This window comes from Pyrus communis, chromosome 10 (assembly GCF_963583255.1).
Source record: "Pyrus communis chromosome 10, drPyrComm1.1, whole genome shotgun sequence".
In the NCBI taxonomy this organism is placed as follows: Eukaryota; Viridiplantae; Streptophyta; class Magnoliopsida; order Rosales; family Rosaceae; genus Pyrus; species Pyrus communis.
This window is the reverse complement of record NC_084812.1, coordinates 2029436-2050496: the sequence shown is the minus strand read 5'-3', so window position 1 is coordinate 2050496 and position 21061 is coordinate 2029436. Positions and strand designations below refer to the sequence as shown.

The 21061-nt window shown below is 35.3% G+C and overlaps 3 protein-coding genes and 1 pseudogene across 3 annotated transcripts; 3 read left to right on the top strand and 1 right to left on the bottom strand.

The window, feature by feature from the left end:
* The first annotated feature begins 1148 nt into the window (after window positions 1–1148).
* LOC137746490 (early nodulin-93-like) lies at window positions 1149–2820 on the top strand. The gene is made up of 4 exons (XM_068486511.1): window positions 1149–1375; window positions 2201–2262; window positions 2361–2436; window positions 2565–2820. The coding sequence occupies exons 1-4, from the start codon at window positions 1297–1299 to the stop codon at window positions 2657–2659; spliced, it is 312 nt and encodes a 103-aa protein (XP_068342612.1). The 5' UTR covers window positions 1149–1296; the 3' UTR covers window positions 2660–2820.
* A 2362-nt stretch (window positions 2821–5182) lies between these two features.
* On the top strand, window positions 5183–6327 carry LOC137746491 (early nodulin-93-like). Its single transcript, XM_068486512.1, has 4 exons — window positions 5183–5261; window positions 5718–5779; window positions 6033–6108; window positions 6233–6327. Exons 1-4 carry the CDS (start codon window positions 5183–5185, stop codon window positions 6325–6327), a joined length of 312 nt encoding a protein of 103 aa, XP_068342613.1.
* Window positions 6328–8761: 2434 nt separating this feature from the next.
* Window positions 8762–10896, bottom strand: LOC137746909 (pentatricopeptide repeat-containing protein At1g08070, chloroplastic-like; annotated as a pseudogene).
* Window positions 10897–16827: 5931 nt separating this feature from the next.
* Window positions 16828–18786, top strand: LOC137746532 (RNA-binding protein involved in heterochromatin assembly dri1-like). The gene is made up of 4 exons (XM_068486551.1): window positions 16828–16929; window positions 17323–17664; window positions 18298–18368; window positions 18477–18786. The coding sequence occupies exons 2-4, from the start codon at window positions 17336–17338 to the stop codon at window positions 18482–18484; spliced, it is 408 nt and encodes a 135-aa protein (XP_068342652.1). The 5' UTR covers window positions 16828–16929; window positions 17323–17335; the 3' UTR covers window positions 18485–18786.
* Window positions 18787–21061: the final 2275 nt, after the last annotated feature.

Here is a 21061-nt window from a genome sequence, read left to right as displayed (position 1 = left end):
TTTTATTTTATATAAGGTAATGCTAGAGATACTAAATTTGTAAACTAAATTTTGTAAACTAAATGATACGAAAGTTAATGATTGAATTATTTAAGCGTTGATTAACGATATTATTTCTTATTGGGAATTAATCATTTAGTTTGTATATTTATATCTACAAATTTAGTTTACCTAACATTATGCTTTTTCAACCACAACAAGTGGCCTAGTGGTAAGGACGTAGACTGCAGCTCCCCAATAAACAAAAAAAAAATGTAAGAGGTCTGGGGTTCGATCTTCAAGCTGGTGAGTCTTGACTGTGGCCACGGACATGGTGAAATTCCTCATAGCCTCTTTGGATCCGTAAGGGGTGAATAACCGTGGTTTGCCATCAGTAATCATGAAACTTTGACCAATGTACCTTGTAGCTCGTACTGTTTGTTGACCATAATTCATGAACCCAGTTACCATAGAGAACATATCGTTAATATATATATATATATGAATAGTTTTATGTTTGTTTATTTCTCTTGTTTGAGACACGTTGTGAATATAGAATGTTGCTTTACAGTGAAAAGAGTTGGACCGCTTTTTAAAAAGAGAAAAAAAAAAGAATTGTTATTAGCACTCCAAAAATCTCATGTGGCACTCCAAGCTTTTTATAATTAGAAAGAAAAATACACTTGTGAGAAGTATATAATGAGATTTTTGGAGTGCTAATAATAGTTCAAAAAAAAGAAAAAAGCATTACACTTTTTATGTAACAAAAATTTAGTTACAATACCGTCTAATAAATATTTATTACATGTTTAAAAATATATTATTTGTCAAATATATAAGGGAATCGTTATTAGCATTTCAAAATTTTCATTTGGCACTTCAAACTTTCTATAATTAGAAAGAAAAATACACTTGTAAAGAGTGTAAAATAAGATTTTTGGAGTGCTAATAATAATTCTCATACATAATTGTAAAGAAATAAATTAGTCTCTCTCCGTACTTAGTTCACATTGGTATCCTCAACCATCATTTGGTTTACCCAATATCCCAGACAAAACCATGGGCACTTTGAGAAACAAAAGCCAAAGAACCAACTAACCAACCAACAACCAAAGGTGAAACTGAAAACAAGTGATTCTGACCCCAGAATTCAGTGAAACCATCTAACTCCCTCACAACACCTGTGCTTCCTGAATCCTTATAAATATCCACCCAAGTCCAACATTTCAGTTCATCCAGTGTTTCAGAAACCTCATTCATTCGCTTCGAATTTCTTCAAGTACCCATTTTTTACAACTAGCTAGTTATTCTCCTACAATGGCAAAAAACATGGCTCAGTCTCCCTTTGAGAAGGCCTCAATTGACAAACTAGCCATGGCTAAGCGTTGTTCTCATGGTATGCTTATGTTTTCTTTTCTTTTTGGTTCCGTTGCAATCATATCTCTCTTTTAATTTCTTCATCTCTTCTCATGCAACAAATACATTGCATGATAAGGGAAGTAAAGACAAAGTAATACAACATGGAGTAACAAAAATACTTTTTCCCTTTGACCAACTTGATTTATATATGCATTTTATTAATTTTTTTATTATTAATTATGAGAATTATTATTGGCACTCCAAAAATCTTACTTTGCACTCTAAATTTTCTATAATTGGAAAAAAAAATACACTTGTGAGGAATGTAGAATGAGATTTTTAGAGTGCTAATAACTGTTCCTTTAATTATTGGCTAAATTTATATTAATATGGTTTTTGAATTTGTTGTGTGGTGATTCATGATGTTAAGCATCATGACCTTGAGCCAATGAGCTGCTATACAGTTGCAGTCTGAAAACTGATATGCTAATTATGTGATTAAGATTTTGTATTATTTCATGTAAATGGCCTTTTTCTTCTGAAAATGGATAAAGTATATAGGGCTTCCTTTTTCATGGAAATGGATTCTCTCTTGAGCATCTGCTAATCTAACGATTACAAACAAGAGGATCTTTTAAAGTTATAATAATTGTAGTCGTTCGACGGCCTTTGTATGTGGATCATTAGGATCCTGAGCAGATGCTCAGGAGAGAATTCATTTCCCTTTTCTAGTGGGGGACCATACTCATAGCCATATATCCTAAGATTTTTATTTAATCTTCTTTTCTTTATACTTAAGTAATTCACTTTTACAATTTCTTCTGGGACTGTAATTATTTTTCACTGTTAATTGGATAAACAGAGGGTGCAAAAGCAGGAGCTAAGGCAGCTGTTGTTGCCACCATTGCCACTGCTATTCCAACTGTAGGTTTTCAATCTCATCATATTTCAGGCTCCATAAATTTAAAGTTATACTGTTTTAGGGTTTACATCAAATTTTGTATGTGCTTAAATATATGCAGCTGGCTAGTGTGAGGATGCTACCTTGGGCAAGAGCCAATCTCAATCCCACTGCTCAGGCCCTCATAATCTCCACAGGTTTTCTTCAATCCTTTCCCTAATTTTCCACATCATAATCTTCTTAAAAACTTATTAATTACTGCCTTAAATATCATTATAACTAGTTTATAATTGAAAGAAAATATTGTTAATTTGATGGCGTGCAGTGGCTGGAATGGCATATTTCATTGTGGCTGACAAGACTATTTTGGCAACTGCAAGAAGGAACTCATTCAATCAAGTGGCTCGCCATGAAGCATGAATTAATCACTAACTAACTAGGGTTTATGCTCCTGTTGCTGCATGCCTGTGAACCCATATCTTTAAATATAAATAAATAGAGATGGGTTTCAATATCTAATAGCACTAGAGTGTTTATGTACTAAATTTTCAGCATTAATTTATGAATGCAAATTTTATAAAGCTTTTGAGAGGGAACTGCAGTACTTAAGCCTCCAAGTCAACGTACGGTATATGCATGAAGGCGTCAATAAAGGTTTAAGTGATGGGGAGATCACTATATTTTAGCAATACGAGCACAAGCAACTTCTATTCCTCTTCATTCGTAAGCAGAAAAGAGGCAATGTTAAGCTATGGCGAGGATACCTATCTGTCTCTTTCATTATTTCTTTAAATTAGGTCTAAAGCCTCTCAAAGTGTTGTATTTGTATGACTTCTTCAGGTTTTTTACCAAATGAGAAGTTATAATATATACTCATGAATTTTATATGGTCACCTCGATCTGTTTGCTTTTCGGGCTTGTGCATGGCGATTGTTTAAGTTTCATGCAAATCTTTGACAAGAACGATTTTGTATCTGCTCAGGCCTAATTAACTGGATATATTGAAAGCAAAGGGCCAGTTTGGAAACTTCTAGCTGGCTAATTTATAAACCAGGGAAATGGGTACTATCATTGGCCAAAAGAACAAATATTTGGTAAACTAAATTCAAAATTGTGTGGTTTACAATATAAATTTATGAGAACGCTGAACTGCTAGCTGTTGCTTTCACATTTTCATTTTCATAGGCTACTATTTTGGGGGTTGACCAGAAACACAGAAATTTTGAATAAACAAATACAAACTGAGCTACCTAAACCCTTAGTCGACTTGGTACGTTGTTGATATTAAGACAAAAAAATCAACATTAATCAACCCTAATTGTTTCAAAAGAATCAAACTAAGAATCTTTTTACCTTTAACTACTTTACCAATTATGAGCACTATGTTAATGGGGGCTACATCTTTCATCTTACGGGTGTAAAACAATGTATGTCTACATTTTTCCTGACGTGATTGGCTATGCGTGAGAGAGAAAAAGACATGGATGCGTTTGTGAAGAAACTTTTTTCTGTAGGTGAAGTCTAACTGTATGTAATTGGCTTGAAATGCTGTATGTTATATTGACATTCTCAATCACAGTAGTTATAAAAAAGTATCTCACTTGATACAGGGGTTTGTTTTTATTATTTTTATTGGCCATTGAGTTTGATGATGAGGTAGATTGAGTTGGTAGCTCGATTTTCTATGCTACGTACTGCCTCTGCTTTATTACAAGTAAATATTATCTCCGTCGGATGGAAGTTGAAACCACTACCACCCCACAGTGGCTACTGTGCACTGCCTTTTGGCGGTGCAAAGACGGACGACTTATGAAACCAGACCACTGGCCGCCCACTCAAGGAAAAAACCAGCAACTCGTGAAAAAATATCAAAACCCATATTCCAACATTTTGAATGCTAGCCTGCAACAGAAGATCACTTGATGATCTTAGCTCCTGCTTTTGGGACACTTGTCCTAATCTAATGAACAATTGATTTGCATGTGGAACCAAAGCCCTTTTGTGCACCCATGGTTTTTGGGCAGCTTTGCCCAAACCAGTAGCAATTTCCTGTGAGATAGAGATAGTGACTTGAGTGATGCACAAAAGTCATCTACACTTTAAATATGTAAAATAAAACGAGAAAATGTACTTAATAGAAAATTGTAAGAATCTTTTAGGATGAGAGTAACAGCTCTCTTAAAACGTGCTATGTATTATGTTTTCGACAGTTGAAAGTTGAAACTCTATTTTCAAGTCGAATTTTTGTAATAATTATAATTAGATCTATTAGCATAAGGTGCAAAACTGGAAAAATAAGTCATATTTTTAGATTCGTGTGTCACCTTATGCTAACACCAAATGGATAAGGTGCAGATCTCAAAGCCCCTTCACCTCATCGAATCTCCATGAATACATTGAATTTACACTGATACCCTCCAATATCATTTGGATCATCTAAGTATCCCTGACAGACCAAGGGTATTTGGGGGAGTAAGAGAAAAAGAAACAAACCAACCATAACCCAAAAAAATAAATAAATAAATAAAAAAACTAATGAAAAATATTTGAAAATTTTAAGTTTTAACGATAAGAACAAAATAAACGATAAAATGAATAGCATTAGAATTAACTTTTTAGTGTAAAAATATGATTTTTCGTTAAAATAAACACTACCGATTTTCGTTAAAGTTTCCCAAAAAAAAAAAAAAAATTGAGAACCAATGATGAAACTAATAACAAGTGGCTCAGACCCCGGGATTCAGTGAAACCATCTAACACTCTCACGACACCTGTACCCACCCAGTCTCGACCAGCTGATGCACCAAAATCCTTATAAATATCTACCCAAAATCCAACACTCTAATTCATCCATAAGATTCAGAAAAACCTTCTCATTCACTTCCGACTTCTTAAACTTACCATTTATTCAGTTACCAATTTACTACCAGCTAGTCTCTAACAATGGCAAGAAATCTGCCTCAGTCTCCCTATGAGAAGACCTCAATTGACCAGTTGGCCTTGGCTAAGCACTGCTCTCGCGGTATGCTCATGTTTCTTCTTTTTTGTCTCCTATTTCAGTAATAAGTCAGTTTTGTAACTGGTGGTATATCTTATTTTATTCATCTTTCTCATAACGTGACTAGTTTAAGTGACGAGGTATAGACACAAATTAATACAACTCTGAATAGCTAAGATACTTTTCTTTTTGACCAACTTGATATATATGCATTGATAGTATTAACTCTTACCATTCGTTGGAGACTGAATCTGCAATATATGCTAATTATGTGATTAAGATTGTTTTTTATTGTCATCTTGCTGCTAAATACTAAATTGCACACGAAGGACTTTTTTCAACTGGGGACCACACTCATAGCCTTGTATCCCAAGATTTTTATTTATTTATAATATTAATTTTCATTTATTTTTTAGTAATTCATCCTTAGAATTTCTTCTGAAAGTGTAATCCTTTTTTCTTGTCTTAATTGATAAATAGAGGGTGTAAAAGCAGGAGCTAAGGCAGCTGTTGTTGCTACCATTGCCACAGCCATTCCAACTGTAAGTTTTCAACCTCATTGTATATACGAAAAATTTACAATACTTCAGAAATATTGAATATTCCGCCATTTAAAATGCTTAGATCTAGTCTAACAATTATCCAAAAGATTAAACAACCATTCAATTGAATCTGTGGGCACTAAGTGCCGGAGTACACAATATTCCGGACTATTGTAGCCTCTCCCTATATTACAAGGGCTCGTAGAAACTACTTTTTTGGGGTTTACATCTAATTTCTATACTTTATATGTAGCTGGCTAGTGTGAGGATGCTGCCTTGGGCAAGAGCCAATCTCAACCCCACTGCTCAGGCCCTCATAATCTCTACAGGTTTTCTTTAATCCTTGCCCTAATTCTCAACATCATAATCTTCTTTAAAAGCTATTAATTTCTTCCTAACTGTAATCATAATTAGTTTATATATTGAATTCAAATATTGTTAACTTGATGGCAGTGGCTGGAATGGCATACTTCATCGTGGCTGACAAGACTGTTTTGGCAACGGCAAGAAGGAACTCATTCAATCAAGTGGCTCACCATGAAGCATGAGTCCATCACTAACTAGGGTTTAAGTTCCTGTTGTCGTATGGTTTGCTAGATGAACCCATCATCTTGAATATAAATAATAAATAGAGATGGGTTTTCAATCTTGTAGCACTTTATATATGTACTAAATTTCGGGTTTTCAATCTTAATGAAATTGTGGATAGAAACTGAATTTAGATGGTATATTGTTAGAGAAGTGTTATTGGCACTTCAAAAATCTCATTCTATACTCCTCACAAGTGTATTTTTCTTTCCTAATATAGAAAGTTTGGAGTGTAGAATGAGATTTTTAGAGTGCTAATAACAATTCCCTATTGTTAAAAGAGTAATGCTAGGAAAACTAAATTTTGGAAACTAAATGATATGAAAGTTAATGATTGATTTATTAGTTAAGCGTTGATGAACGTGCTCACTTTTATTGGTGACACATTATTTAGTTTGCAATTTTAGTCTTCAAATTTTATTTGTTTCAAACCAACCACAATGACATTCTAAAATTTATACAGTAAATCTGACTCAAGACAACCGGTGTTCCCCACCAATGGACACCCGACACCTGATCATCTTCTTTTTGTATTGCACATGTTGGCACTTGAATTATTATCTGCCTAGTTAGTCCCTAACAATTTTTTTTCAGAAAATAATTATATAAAAAAAAAAAACATAAAAAGTTAAACAAGACCGTTGAACCCAGATTGTCGTCCCGAGTCTCCGACCTTCACCCACCCCCACCCATCTCCGCTTCCCCTCGCCGTCACTATCTCTCTCTCTCTCTCTCTCTCTCTCTCCTTCTATCTCCTCGTCTTCCAATTTTTCATTGTACTCCTCCCTTACGCCGGAGAAAGATCCTAGAAATTGCCCGCGACCACCCTCACGTTTCCATCAGAGGTCAGCGACATCTAATTTGAAGGTCGGAGTGTCGTCGATCAGTCTCCAATAAAAAAATATCAGCTTTGACATTCTCCAGTGAAAAATATCAGCTTCGATTGAGGTGGGTGATTGTCTTGGCTAAGTTCTTGGCGGCGCTGGGTGGCTGGTGCTGAGGGTGATTATTCTCAATTTCTGCTAGGGTTTGGGGTAAATTAGAATTTTGATTAACCAAAAAATAAGTGCTAGTTTGACATTTTCTTAATTCAAAACATGGATAATTACTTGTCAAGCTTCTATTCGTTAGGAACACCAACTCAACTGGGTTACCCGGTACCCGAAAAAATTTATCTTGCTGTAATAATTAAGACCAATTAACGAAAAATTTTAAAAAAACTTTTCTTTTAATAAAAAATCATTTTTAAAGGTATAGTAAATAGTACCAGGAAAATATATAAATGTGGTTTTTCGTTAAAAGTGAAAAGTACTGTGTTTTGTTAAACTTCCCTATTTAAAATGGCCCTTGTTTTTCCAAATTAATGGCCTAAGCATATTTATAAAAGGAGAAATTAGGTTCTCATCCTTCTTTTTTATATTCCATTGATTAAAATCCTATTCATTTTCAATTTTTGATCAAAGACCTTGGGTATTAATAACATCATTAATTATTTCAATAATAAAATATTTTTTATTTCTAAATATATTCATTTCATGTTAAAAATGTTACAATTAGTATATTTATATTTATGACTAAATTTTTTATCATATATTTTTAGTTTTAGTGTGTACCCATTTTTAATTTATAATTCTTTTTTAATTTGTACCAATTTTCTTTTCACTTTTAATTTGTACCCATATATTAATTTCTCTTTGTGCCCATATTTTTTAAAGTTTATTTGTATTTGTACACACACACACATATATATATATATATATATATTTTTTTTTGCTAAATGTACCCATGCTAATTATATGTACCTATTCATGTAAAACTTTTTAATCTTAAAATGTACTCATTTTTAAATATACCAATTTGTTACATGTAAAATGTACCCTTTTTTTTATATAAAATATATTCAATTTTTTTAATCCATTTTTAAAGGTACATTATTTTTTCTTTGATTTTAAAATATATCCATGTCAAGTTTAATCGAAGAAATTTACTAATGTTATTAAGCATAATATCTTCTTTTTTTTTTTTTTTTTTTTGTGATTTTGAAGAATGTACCCATGTTTTGATACAATAATTTATTTGGTTAATTTTGATGAATGTACCCTTGTTTATATATATATATATATGCACACACACACACAAAATAATATATTTATATTTTAATATTTTTAATCCCACAAATTATGGTTTTTTTATTATTTAAAATCTCATTTATATAAACAACTAAAATTTCTAATTTTTAATTTAAAAAATATAGTAACGTACATAGAAATAAATTATCACATTGATTTCAGGGATCTCGATCAAAAATTAAAAACCAACAAAGTTTTAATAAAAGAATATTCATAGCTAAGGACCGCATCTAAAGTCTCCCTTTATAAAATGTACAAGTGGTTTTCAACAATTGACATTACATGGACAAGAAGCATCTCTAACATGGTGGAAACGGTTGCCATCTCTTGCAATAATCTCCCTATTAAAAATCTTGGATATCAGCTTTTCAGCTGAATGGCAATTTCCAGAAACACGAAGATTCTTTACGATTCGAATCGTTGTGCCTGCCTTCGTGCTGATCAAACCGAAAGCGATGGCCAACTTGTCACTGTGATGACTAAAAGCCACTTCCTTCCACTCCTCATCTATGTCGTAGAGCACCTCCGATGTATCTGGCACAAATCCAGCCGTATACAAACGCCTGTCGATTTCTTCCAGCATCTCGTAGATTTCTTTGCTTAAGGGGTGCGATTTGTCACTTACGAGACACTCATGAACAACATTATCGACCTCAATAGAGGTAGAGCCAGGAACTTTCTTGATTCCCAAGTCATTCAGCCTGGACGTTCTTATTCTTTCCATATCATCCCACCTGCCAGCTCCTGCATAGATATTTGATAGCAGAACATAAGACCTGGCATTTTCAGGCTCCAATTCGAACAGATGTTTGGCAACATATTCACGCAGCTCCACCCCCCCTGTAGAGTCTACAAGCTCCAAGCAGAGAACCCAACACAACACTATCTGGCTTTATTTCCATGCTCTTCATGAAGACCTTCATCAAATAACCCGGCTAGCCCTAGAAGATCTTTCATGCGTCCATAGTAATGCTGTTCTGGTGAAATATGATAATCCGTGGTCATGGAGCTGAAGTATTGGCGTCCAAGGTTTACAAGACCACCATGGTTACAAGCAGATAGAACTCCCACAAATGTGGTAGCATTTGTTTTAAATCCTTCATCCTCCATTTTCGAGAAAAGATCAAGGGTTGCATGCGCATCCCATTTTAAGAAGCAAAGCTTTGGCTTCCATACCATTAAAGACTTGCTTTGCTGCCTCGATGTTTCTGCATTTTGCTTACATGCCGACAAGGCTCGTCCAGAGGGAGGTATTGGTAAAACTCTGGAAGTTCTCATCTATATAAGCATGAATCCACTTGTCAAGATCAAGAGCTCCTAAATGATCACAAGTTGGAAGACTGCCTAAGAATGTGACATCATTAGGCTCTGTATTTGATTGAAGCATCAACCGAAAGAGCATCAAGGCCTCTTTTGCAGTGGCTCTTATGTGTATAACCACAGATCATTACATTACTTGAAATTACATCCCTTTGCAGCAAACCATCAAATAAACCCCGAGCTATGTTGAATGCCCCACACCTTGAGTACATATTATTAAGTGCACTGACGAGGTGAAGATTTGAACCAAGTCCATAATCCTCAATCAAAGACGCAGCCCATTTGCCCTATTCGAGAGATTCCGATTGAGCGCAAGCAGAAAGCACCGTAACCATAATACTCTCATTGTGCGAGGTATTTGCTTTCAGCATCTCCACAAACAAAGCCAATGCCTCTTCAAACAGGCCACTTTGAGCGTAGCCCGAAATCATGGCGTTCCAAGACACCACGTCTCTCACAGGTAATCAAACAGAAAACGAGCATCATCCATAGAACCCCTTGATACATAGCCGCTGATTAGTGCCGTAAATGAAACAGCATCTCTCAGAAGACTTTTATAAACGTGCATTATCCATTTCAAGTCCAAAGGCATCGGAGCCAAGTCCAAGCTTCAAAAAATGTCCATGGATCTGTTTGCCTTCATGGCTGGCTCGCCACATATTTTGCCCAAGATTTGAAAGGAAAAGGGAACGCATAAGAACTCCGCTCCCGAAAGGATCATCCGCAGATAGAATTCCATGGCCTCTATCGGCTTGGAGCTCAAGAATGACCCCGAATAATCGTGTTGCAAATAACATGACTGGGGTTCTCGATGGATTCGAAGACTGAGAGGGCATAAGAGAGGTCACCAAAGAGCAAAACGGTGCTAAACTCGATGATCTTGCTCAGGGAAAAGTGTATGCTGTGGAGGCCGGTTTTGGTGATGTGTGTGTGGACTTGTTTGAGGCTTTGGATGCTTTTGCATTTGGAGAGAAGGGTGAGAGATGGATGGGTTTGGAGGAGTTTGTACGGCGGATCAGCGGCGGAGAGGAAATGGAAATTGCAGGGTAGAATGGGCAACGATGAAGAAGAAAACTCCATGATTGAATAACTTGAATTTGGGTGCACTGTGGAAAACAGAGAGAAGGGTAGTGTGGCCGGTACAATTTGATATGCAGTTGGTTAGTTAGGTTACCCGCCAAAATTTACTACATTAGTCTTCTTAATAATATTGACTAATCTTGTTGTTTTTTTTTTAATCATTTCGGTCATATTTGATTATTCTATTTAAGATGTTTAGTGGTGGTAAACTTAAGGACTATCTCACGGTTACAAAAAGTGGTTGTTTTCCTGTTAAGTTTACAGCGTCATTGGTGAGTTCAGCACAAGAAGATAGTTCATTATATGTTAAGTATGAGCCCATTTTTTTTGTAGGCATGTAAGAAAATCTCCAACCGAAATGCCAAAATGCCACGATAGATAAAAAATAACTTTTTTTTCATTTTTTTTCTTTTTTACAACAAAATGGCTCTAAAGGACAAACCAAATGATACCATAGATTAAAGGAGGAGAGTTTAGCGTCAAAAATTGGCGGCCACCAAGTATGATGCCAATTCCTTCTACAAATTGACTAATGGTGGGATCCACCATAAATATGGCTTCTTTTGTGTTTATATAACCATGAGCTTACGCTTTTCAATAAACAAGTTATAAATATTACAAATAAAAGTCACTTGTAATACGGTCTAGTAGTATTTATTTTCACTTATAAGTTAGATGTTTTATATTCGATTCTTGCCAAAGGCAAATTTGAACCACGTTAGTTCTAGCTCATTGTGAGGGTAAGCTCATCCCCTTTCTCTTTAGTGTAGATAATATCGTTTGTTAAAAAAAAAAAAAATTAACATATTATGTGAAGTAGAAAGTTCTTCATAATGTCAAATTTCTACGTAAGTCGTCAAATTCAAATTTGTTGTTTTACATTTGCTCTAAGGTGCCTCCCACACTTGCTCATTTTGTAACCGAACAAAAGAAGAATAAATCAGTTAATTTTTTGTCATCTTTTTTTTTGTTTTGATTTAGGTTAAAATTCGAGCTATTTCCATAAAATAATATGGACGGTAAGTTGTGTTTGGGCACGTCACTTATATATTCTTGATTGTTGACGCATGTTGAGCTCAACATCGATTTCATTTGTCAATATATAATAAGAAAAAAATTTCACACGACTGCGATAGCATGGAGTCCTTTTTCCAAAACACTTGAGTATCTGAGAGTGGACTGCAAGAAAAAAATGTTAAAATGTCAATACAACGGTATCTCAAATCAATCGTGCACTGTTATGCAAGAAAGTTGAAAGGCGGAACAATACGTGATTCTTATGACAAAGGCAGAAAGTAATTATCTTCGAGTTAGTGTGCCACCCCTAGGGTCACATCCAACTTGGTTGGTAGGCAGGGCCATGGGAAGTCCAATTCAGGCAGTATATTATCTTCAAGCATCCTCAAAATATAACCAGGAATATGGATACGTAGTTTAGTATACTCACATTCTCAAATATGGGATTAGTGCATCGTTTTTATTCTCAGTTAGCGTCTAGAAGGTTTCAATTCATAATCTTAACCTAGAAGTTTACGAAAAAAGTTATCAAATAACCCAATCCAATCATTAGGTAACACCCTTCGTTACCCATACATTTTGATTCCATAATTGACCTTGCAAAAGATAGGATTCATATGAATCACGAGCAATTTAATTTAGGTTTCTAAAATATGAATAAAATCCACTAAAGACCAAAGGATAGGATAGCAAAGATAGAGCTCGCTTTTAAGAATTGATGTGTCCTCTAATTAATTCACATAGTCATTACTCATTGGTGATTAGTAGTGTTCGAACTTTTCAATTAAGGCGTTTTTATGAGATTGATCGTGGTGATTAAGGTTTTTGAGTGCTTTCTATCTGAAAAATATCAACCCATACAGGTGAAGATATTCAAAATTCTAAGGCCACGGCTATTTTTCGCTGGTTATGCCTGTCGATGGGAAATTGGGGATATGGAGTTGTAGATTCTCCTCATCCTTGAGATTGCCTCATCCTTCTTTTCCCTTCCTTTTGAAAATAGTCACTCGTATTTGAGGGAATAAAGATTGAAGGGGCACTGTCCAAGGTTTTTTTTTTAATTCACATGGAATATTCATCATGTCTGGTGATCAAAATGTGGTGATTAGGTTCTCCAATATCCAATCATAGGTCAACACGCAAGCATCTTTTTGCCACCTCGGATTGCATGGGACTTGTAATTCGTTCGCATGTCTGCATATGAGGACACCCTACTTATGCTGCTATAAGAAATTTTTACGGTACTCGATTAATAAGAGTGATCGACATTGTTGATGTGTCTTATTTTAATATATATTATAAAAAGATAAATTTAAGTATTATCATTTGAATGAAATAATTAGACTACATAGCCATATTTTGAGTATATCAATATATTGGTATCTATAATCAGCATTGGTCAGAAAGGGAATGCAAATTATCTGATGTGTAAGTTTTCATTTGCATGAATCATTTACTTGAGAAATATTATTGTTCTGGATGAGGTTTATGATTGGGTTGCTAAAACCCTAGATATGCTTGTTTCTTCGTTTTTGATAATGCTGAACACAAAGTGGGAGGTCGGTAGCTGAGTCGCTGACACAGGTTGACCTTGAAAAAATGCTTTGGTTGATCAAAGAGTCTAATTAAACATGGGCTGCTTGAGAATTTGATCCAAACTCGACTATTAAGGTGTATAAAAGTGGAATTAAAGTGCATGCGTTGAGAAATTAGTTTGATCCCATTCAGGCATTCTCCCATGCATGAACTTGAAACAAAAATAATATAATAATCATTAATGTTGTGAATTGTTGTCGTGGTTATATAAGATATCCATTTTTAACTCGCTGCATTTTAAGTTTTTCTTCTCTTCTCTCTTTAATGTAGATTAGTATAAAATATCTTTTTTACTGAAAAATGATTAGTCATTTACGTTTGTCTCTGCTATACAATTCATGAAATGCTAAGCTGATTGAGTTATGACATTAAACTAATATACCATAAAACGTCACCCAGGTTGACCTTGGAAAAATGCTTTGGTTGATCAAAAAGTCTAATTAAACATGGGCTGCTTGAGAATTTGATCCAAACTCGACTATTAAGGTGTATAAAAGTGGAATTAAGGTGCATGCCTTGAGAAATTAGTTTGATCCCATTCATGCATTCTCCCATGCATGAACTTGAAGCAAAAATAATGTAATAATGATTAATGTTGTGACTTGTTGCGGTGGTTATATAAGATATTCCTTTTTAACTCGCTGCATTTTGAGTTTTTCTTCTCTCCTCTTTAATGTAGATTAATATAAAATATCGCTTTTACTGAAAAATGATTAGTCATTTACGTTTGTCTCTGCTATACAATTCATGAAATGCTAAGCTGATTGACTTATAACATTAAACTAATATACCACAAAACGTGATTAGATTTAAAAAAAAATGGAAAAAATGGATAGTTGAATTCTCAAATTTTCCAAAATATTTTGTGACATACACCAATTCCCGGAAAAAGATTGTTGGTGCATTAAAAGAAAAACCCCTTAATTAGATTTACAGCAAACATGCATGCATGCCATATATGAACCCTAGACATGGGGCAGTTAAGCAACGGTCTCCCTAGACAAGAAAGCCTTAGGTTGAAACCACTTTTGTGGAATACCAGGTTATGGTTCTCCAGCTCATTCTGCATAACCAGCGTCTGTCCGCCGCGATGCTTATTCCAATTTGATTTGCTGAAATAAAGCTTTCAATTTTTTTAACCAAAAGAATGGTGGAACTTGTTGGTAGGCTAGCTATAAGATTTGGGAGCCTCACCTCCATCGCTTTGTTTGAGATTGATTTCCAAACACGTGGCCGACATCCAACTGTAGAGGATCGAAGGTCACCTCACTATTGAGTTTACATATTCTTAATCAAACAAATATTTTAACTTAATTACTTCTTAATTAATTATTTCCTAATTCATCTATCCTATGAGTTTCACTACACAAATATTACAATATTTTATTAAAACTCGTTTGATAATCACTCCCGTTTTTAGTTTTTATATTTTTTGAAACAGAAAACCAAAATATAAAATTTATTTTATGAGTTTCTAAATTTGACTTGATATTTAATTCAATATTCCTTTTTGCAAATCTGAAAAGGAAATATAATATTAATATTCACCATAGAGATTAACTTTGACAAATATAGTTAGAGTTAATTAAGAAATTGTGGACATGAATCTTCGAATGGCATTTCAAATTCAATTATTGCCAAAGGGCAAAAAGGAATCGAGAGAGAAGGTAAGACGAATTTTGCAATGGATGTGCACATTACTTTGGAGGTATTGATTCCAAGTGAAAAACATATTTAGCAGCATGGAAAAAGTTGTCGGGTATTTGGCCCTTTTTTAAACTGACCCACATCCTGCATGCAAACTTCCATCTAGGGAAGGTGTATTTGGTAGATTGAATGAGAATTAGACCTCTTGGCGTGTGACGTATATGTGAATGTAAACTTTTTTTTAATTTATTATTATTATAGGGAGGAGGATGATTTGAAACTATTATAATAAATTAGGGAAGGGGTTTCGGATCCTAACAAATGGGTGAAAACCCAACAACCTATCCACTAGTTGATTCCTTGTCAATTTCTCTTCGGAGTTGGTGTTACTCGTTGTCAAAGAGTGTCCTCATATTCGTTATATTGTAGTTTTTGTTCACTAAATTTCTCAAGTTCCAAAACGTCAAGTGTTTGTGGAGTTCATTTGGCTTTGAAGTGTCATCTCAATCTAAGTTTAGGTGTGGATGATTTCAAGACTTGGATCTTTTTTTTTGCTTATTCTCGGGCATGTCTCGCTCTCAAATCCACCGATACGGTGACAACTAGTTTGGCCAAGTTGGTGTTTATCCAAAATGTCCTAGTTGAAGATTATTTGTAAAAAATTAATATAATTAGAGATGTTTTAGGCACAAATTCAGAATTCTATTGTTGTCCATTCATATTAATGAGTAATCAACGTCCAATTTAACATTAAAAGTAAAATATATTCCTGGGGCCTCTTTCAAACTTTCAATTTCAAATAGGAGCTTCCCCTCATACCACCTTCGTATCTAGAAGTTGTGGATATACTCGGGACATGGAGAATAAAAGTTCCAACTTCCAAGTGTGTAAGGGCTGGTTTGGTATTATTGTGCTTTGAAAAAAAATTACTTCTGTTGTACTATGAGAATAAACTCATTTTTGCTGCTTCATGTTTTCAATTTTTTTTCATCCAAAACTGTGAAAATAAGCTATTTTTAAGTGTTTACCAAATATCTTTTTGAGCTCAGTTTTTTTTTTAAGAAAACTAATGAAAAGGGCTTGAAAACTTTGAGTTTTAACGGTAAGGACAAAATAAAAGGTAAAGTGAATAGAACCAGGATTGACTTTTTAGTGTAAAAATGTGGTTTTTCGTTAAAGTAAACAGTACCACGGGCTTTTCGTTAAAACTCCCTTTTTTTTTATACCTACTTTTTATAAAAGCACATCAATACCAAACCAGTACTAAGTTTCCAATAATGCATCGAGAATAATGTAAAGATGGGGCAGGGGAAGGGGGTCACCCCGAGTAGAATTTGACTGGGAAAGTGATATGTGCCTGCACTCACCAAGTAGCTAGTTTTTCTCGACCTTTAGAAACCCACTTGCCACCCTTCCCTTAATTCTAAATCCCAGCAGCAGAAGTAACTATCCAATACTTACATGAAAAAAAAAAAACAATCTTAAGGAATCCCAATCACATGCATATTATTAAGGGAAAAACAAACCCATCTAAAGAAGGCTGGGAGAGAATAAAATAGGAACAGCAATGGCCCCCAATCCAGAGTCTTACAGTCCACGCAGGAAGCCTAACTTCACCAACCACTATATAAATCTCCCTGCCCATTCAAATAAGATCACCAACTCATTTGACAAATCTTCTCTTCTTCTGGTGTTCTACAACAAGCTAGCACAAGCCAAGCACAGCTAGTACAGTTTACAGTTCATTCCTTCTGAGCTTCTACTTACCTTCAGGTGAGCTAAACTAGCGCTTCCTCCTGCTTTGGGTTCTGTAACTCACATCATTCCTTTTGTTTCAAACCCGTGTATATATAGAGTTTGCCTCTGTGCAAGACACACTGTCTCTGAAAAAGATATATCCGCCTTTGGGCAAGATGTCTTGTCTTTAAGAAAGATAGTACTCGTTGAGGAAACCTCAAGCTCTTATCTGTTATAGAACATTGATACAAGGGGATGGATCAAATAGACTATTAAATTCTTTCTCAAATGTACAATGCAGTTTCTCTACTAGATTTACATGGAAGGAAGCCTGCTTCTATGAGATTTCTAGAAGAACAAAGTGAAAAATCTAGCTAAAGTGTTGGTTTGTAGCTAATGTTATATGTATGCTAATTGTTAAATGTGCAGGAGGGAATTAAGAATGAGCTGGACAGGAGGAGACTGGATGTGCGGAGCATGCCAGCATGCGAACTTTAAAAAGCGCGACGCCTGCCAACGTTGCGGGTACCCCAAGTATGGCGGACCTGATCCATCAACATATGGATGCAACCGGACAGAGGTCTTGGCTGGAGACTGGTATTGCAACTGTGGAGCTCATAACTATGCCAGCAGACCCAATTGCTATAGGTGCAGCTCAATGAAAAATGACTATGGTGGTGCTGCCTACAGCATGATGCCTTCTGCAGAAGGCTATGGTTCCGATGCCAGCGCCCCACCTGGATGGAAATCCGGCGACTGGATGTGCAATAGGTAATTAATGTTAAATGTCCCACATAGGTGGGTTCATAGAAACCCAATGGGTTTAAATATGATTACCTTACTCTAACTAATACCGAGGTTTTTTGTGGTAAAACCCCACATCTGATGGATTGGGTAGCTGGTAAAGTTGGGGATAGTGTCGTTAGAGTGAGGCAGGCCCGGTGATCTAAAAATTCAACATGGTATTAGAGGTCACGATTCAGGCCCGTGCAAGCCAATGAGCTTCTAACCCAGAAGGAAACAAGTCTGAACTCTTAATAGAGAGACAACAGCTGAGTTCTTTTGTGGTAAAACCCCATACCTAATGGATTGGACATGTAGTAAAGTTTGGGACAGTAACGGTATTATTAGAATGAGACGGCCCTGACGATAGAAAAATTCAACAATTAATTAGCCCACAGACACTCTCTAAAACCCTAAATTGCCAGCATTGTTTATAGAAACATCATATTTAACTAAGAAATGTGTGCTACTAGCTAGTACTTGTGAAGATGTGGAACATTTGTTCATATCCTCACACGTCCCCTAACGTATAGCAAAGTTATGGTGAAATCTCAACTTCTTCAGTAATGTCATTTTCTTTAATTAGTTTGCTAATTTGAGTGTATTTTTGAATTGGATCAGAGTTGGATGTGGAGTGCATAATTACGCCAGCCGAATGGAATGCTTCAAATGCAAAACACCTAAGGATTATGGTAATAAGTTTGAATTAAACTTCAAAATTACCTTTTATATGTTAATTTATGTGCACAACTAAAAGGGGCTCAGCATCTAATTTGCAAATGTTTATTACTTGGTTGCAGGTCTGTAACACATGATGTACTTGATCAGGTGGTGCTGTTTAAGGAAATGGAGCATGTAGTTTTATGCACCGTCCCTTTTCGCATTTGCGCGCATCTGATCCCATCTCAAGTCTTGTATTTTTTTCCCCAAATTTTCCTTTCTAGAGATAAATAAAGTTAGGTGATCCTGGTTGAAGGCACATTTTCACAGGGATAGCCTTCAACTGGCAACTGTATTAGATGAAGGGTTTTCTAGTTTTCTGTCGCAAAGTTGCTATTCTATGAAGCCCAGAAAATCCCTTCTTTTAATGGAACTACCAAGTTTTCTGTATCAACTCTCTCTCTCTCTCTCTCATATTGTGTGTGTGTGTGTGTGGGGAACATATAGAATTGAAAACACAATACTACTTTTTGTAAGATGGTCCAACATTGACAGTGGGCCAGTGGCTGCAAAGATCAACAGAAAAATGGAAGTCTTAATTAGGGTTTCAACAGAAAAGAAAATAGAGGAGAAACAAAGAAAGTTAACAAATATTTATGGAGTTGATACAGAAAACTTGGTTTGTAGAGAGATTTTAATGGATTTATAAATCGATGGATTTTTATGGAGTTTAATTGATTTGTAGAGATTTCATATAAAATTTTGATTCAATTCTCTCGAAATCTCTTTTGGATAGGTAAGATTTGTGAATGCTTAAATACACTACAAAATCCCATCAAATTCCCTCTAATTCCTTAACTTTTTGAAATTCTTTAAAATCAAATTTTAATTAAATACACCTGAAATGTTATAAACTTCTTTAAAATCCTAATTGAATACACTCAAATTTCTAAGGATTTTAATAAACCATCTTAAATTCCTGATTGAATACACATTGAATTTTAAACAATCACTTAAAATCCTAATCGAATACCTTAGATTCATTAAAAGAATTAAAATCTCTCAAAATTCCAATTGAATACACCCGTTTAGATTCAAGGAATTTCTTTGAGTTGATCACTTTATATAACAAGGCCTTCTCTCACTGCAATAATTTATGAACCCTTTAAGCATCAAATATCCAGCGAAACCAATAATTATGCAGATAAGAACCAGATGCTCTGATTCATAAAGCATAGATGCAATGCAATATGGAAGTTCAAAGTTAGTCAAATTCAACTTTTCCTTGGACAAAAAACTTTTGCATTTCATTTGATAGCAAAGCAAAGCACACAAATTTATAATCTCTCAAGGCCTCACCATCATGCGCAATAGCTAGAAAGACATTTGATTCCATCTTATGCATGCTTGCCCCTCCCTATTGCTAAATTGGATAAAAGTTTTCAACTTCCAATTGGCCCTCAAAAACTTCATGAGCATGCATAGGTTCCCTTTTATTGACTTTAAATTAGTGCTCAGGTTTGGGGGCATCCTTGGCATCATCACGTGTTTTATCTTTTTCACATGTATGAAAATGCATGATTGTTTTGATATACTGCGATATATGACATCTCTATACAATGCAGCTTTATGGTTTGCTCTACATGCTCCATTGTTTGGCTTTTATAAAATATTCTGGGTTTACTCTATCTAACTCGACGCCTTTATGTTCTTATGCTTGGCATATTACTCTTAAAGCAAAAGGGTCCAGTTTGGTGAATTAGTTCCCCCAGCACATAACGCAGACTTCAAATTACTTTTAGGTTTTTTCCCTTACTGTTTTGGTATTTTATTCCAGGAAAAGGGTTCCAAGCGGAATATCATATATATCATCAAAGTTAGAATCCAAGATTCTGAACTCATTATGTTTGGCTTCCTCCGTCTTCTCCTATCCATATATACAAGTCCACACACACTGGCGGATGCATTGAGAGGGCCCCGCGGGGGGCGGGGGGGGGGGGGGGGGGGGGGGGGGGGGGTGGTGGCGCGGGGAAGTGGTCGGCTGACCCCTTGAATTTTGGTAAACGTTCATGGATACCTTGGGTTCATACATGCCCTCCAACTTCATCATTTTTGAATTTTGGTAAACGTTCATGGATACCTTGGGTTCATAAAATGGCGATATGCATGTTATTTATGGTAAAAAAAATTTGCGCACGCAACCTGGATCCGCCACAGTCCACACATAAAATATGACCCCAAACAATACATGCATTCAAGAAGGATTACTGAAATCCATCTTTGCGTTGTCCAAATGAAGAATATTGAAATTCGTCGCTATCATGTGTCTCGTCATCCAATCAGGGATCGATGAGAACAACTGAGAGAACCTTTTTCACAAAGTTGCATGGAACGGGTGTCTCCCATGAGCCATGTGCTAGCTGCTCACTTGATGTAGTAATTAGTAAATGTAAGACGTATGTTTCATGAAACGAGTGCATGAAAGTTTTTTTTGTTGTATACTGATCAAAACAAACACGACAACAAACAAAGATGATATAGCCGATTCATACATGTTCGAAGATTTCAGCCATGTTTCACAAAAAAATAATATTAGAGCCATATTAGAGTTGCATGGGCAAATAAACTACACGTAGTTGACATCTTATTTTAGGAGTTGGATTCCCTCATCTCCTTTTTTCCTTCCCCTCCTTTCTCAATTTCCTCTTCTTCTTTCTCTCTTTAC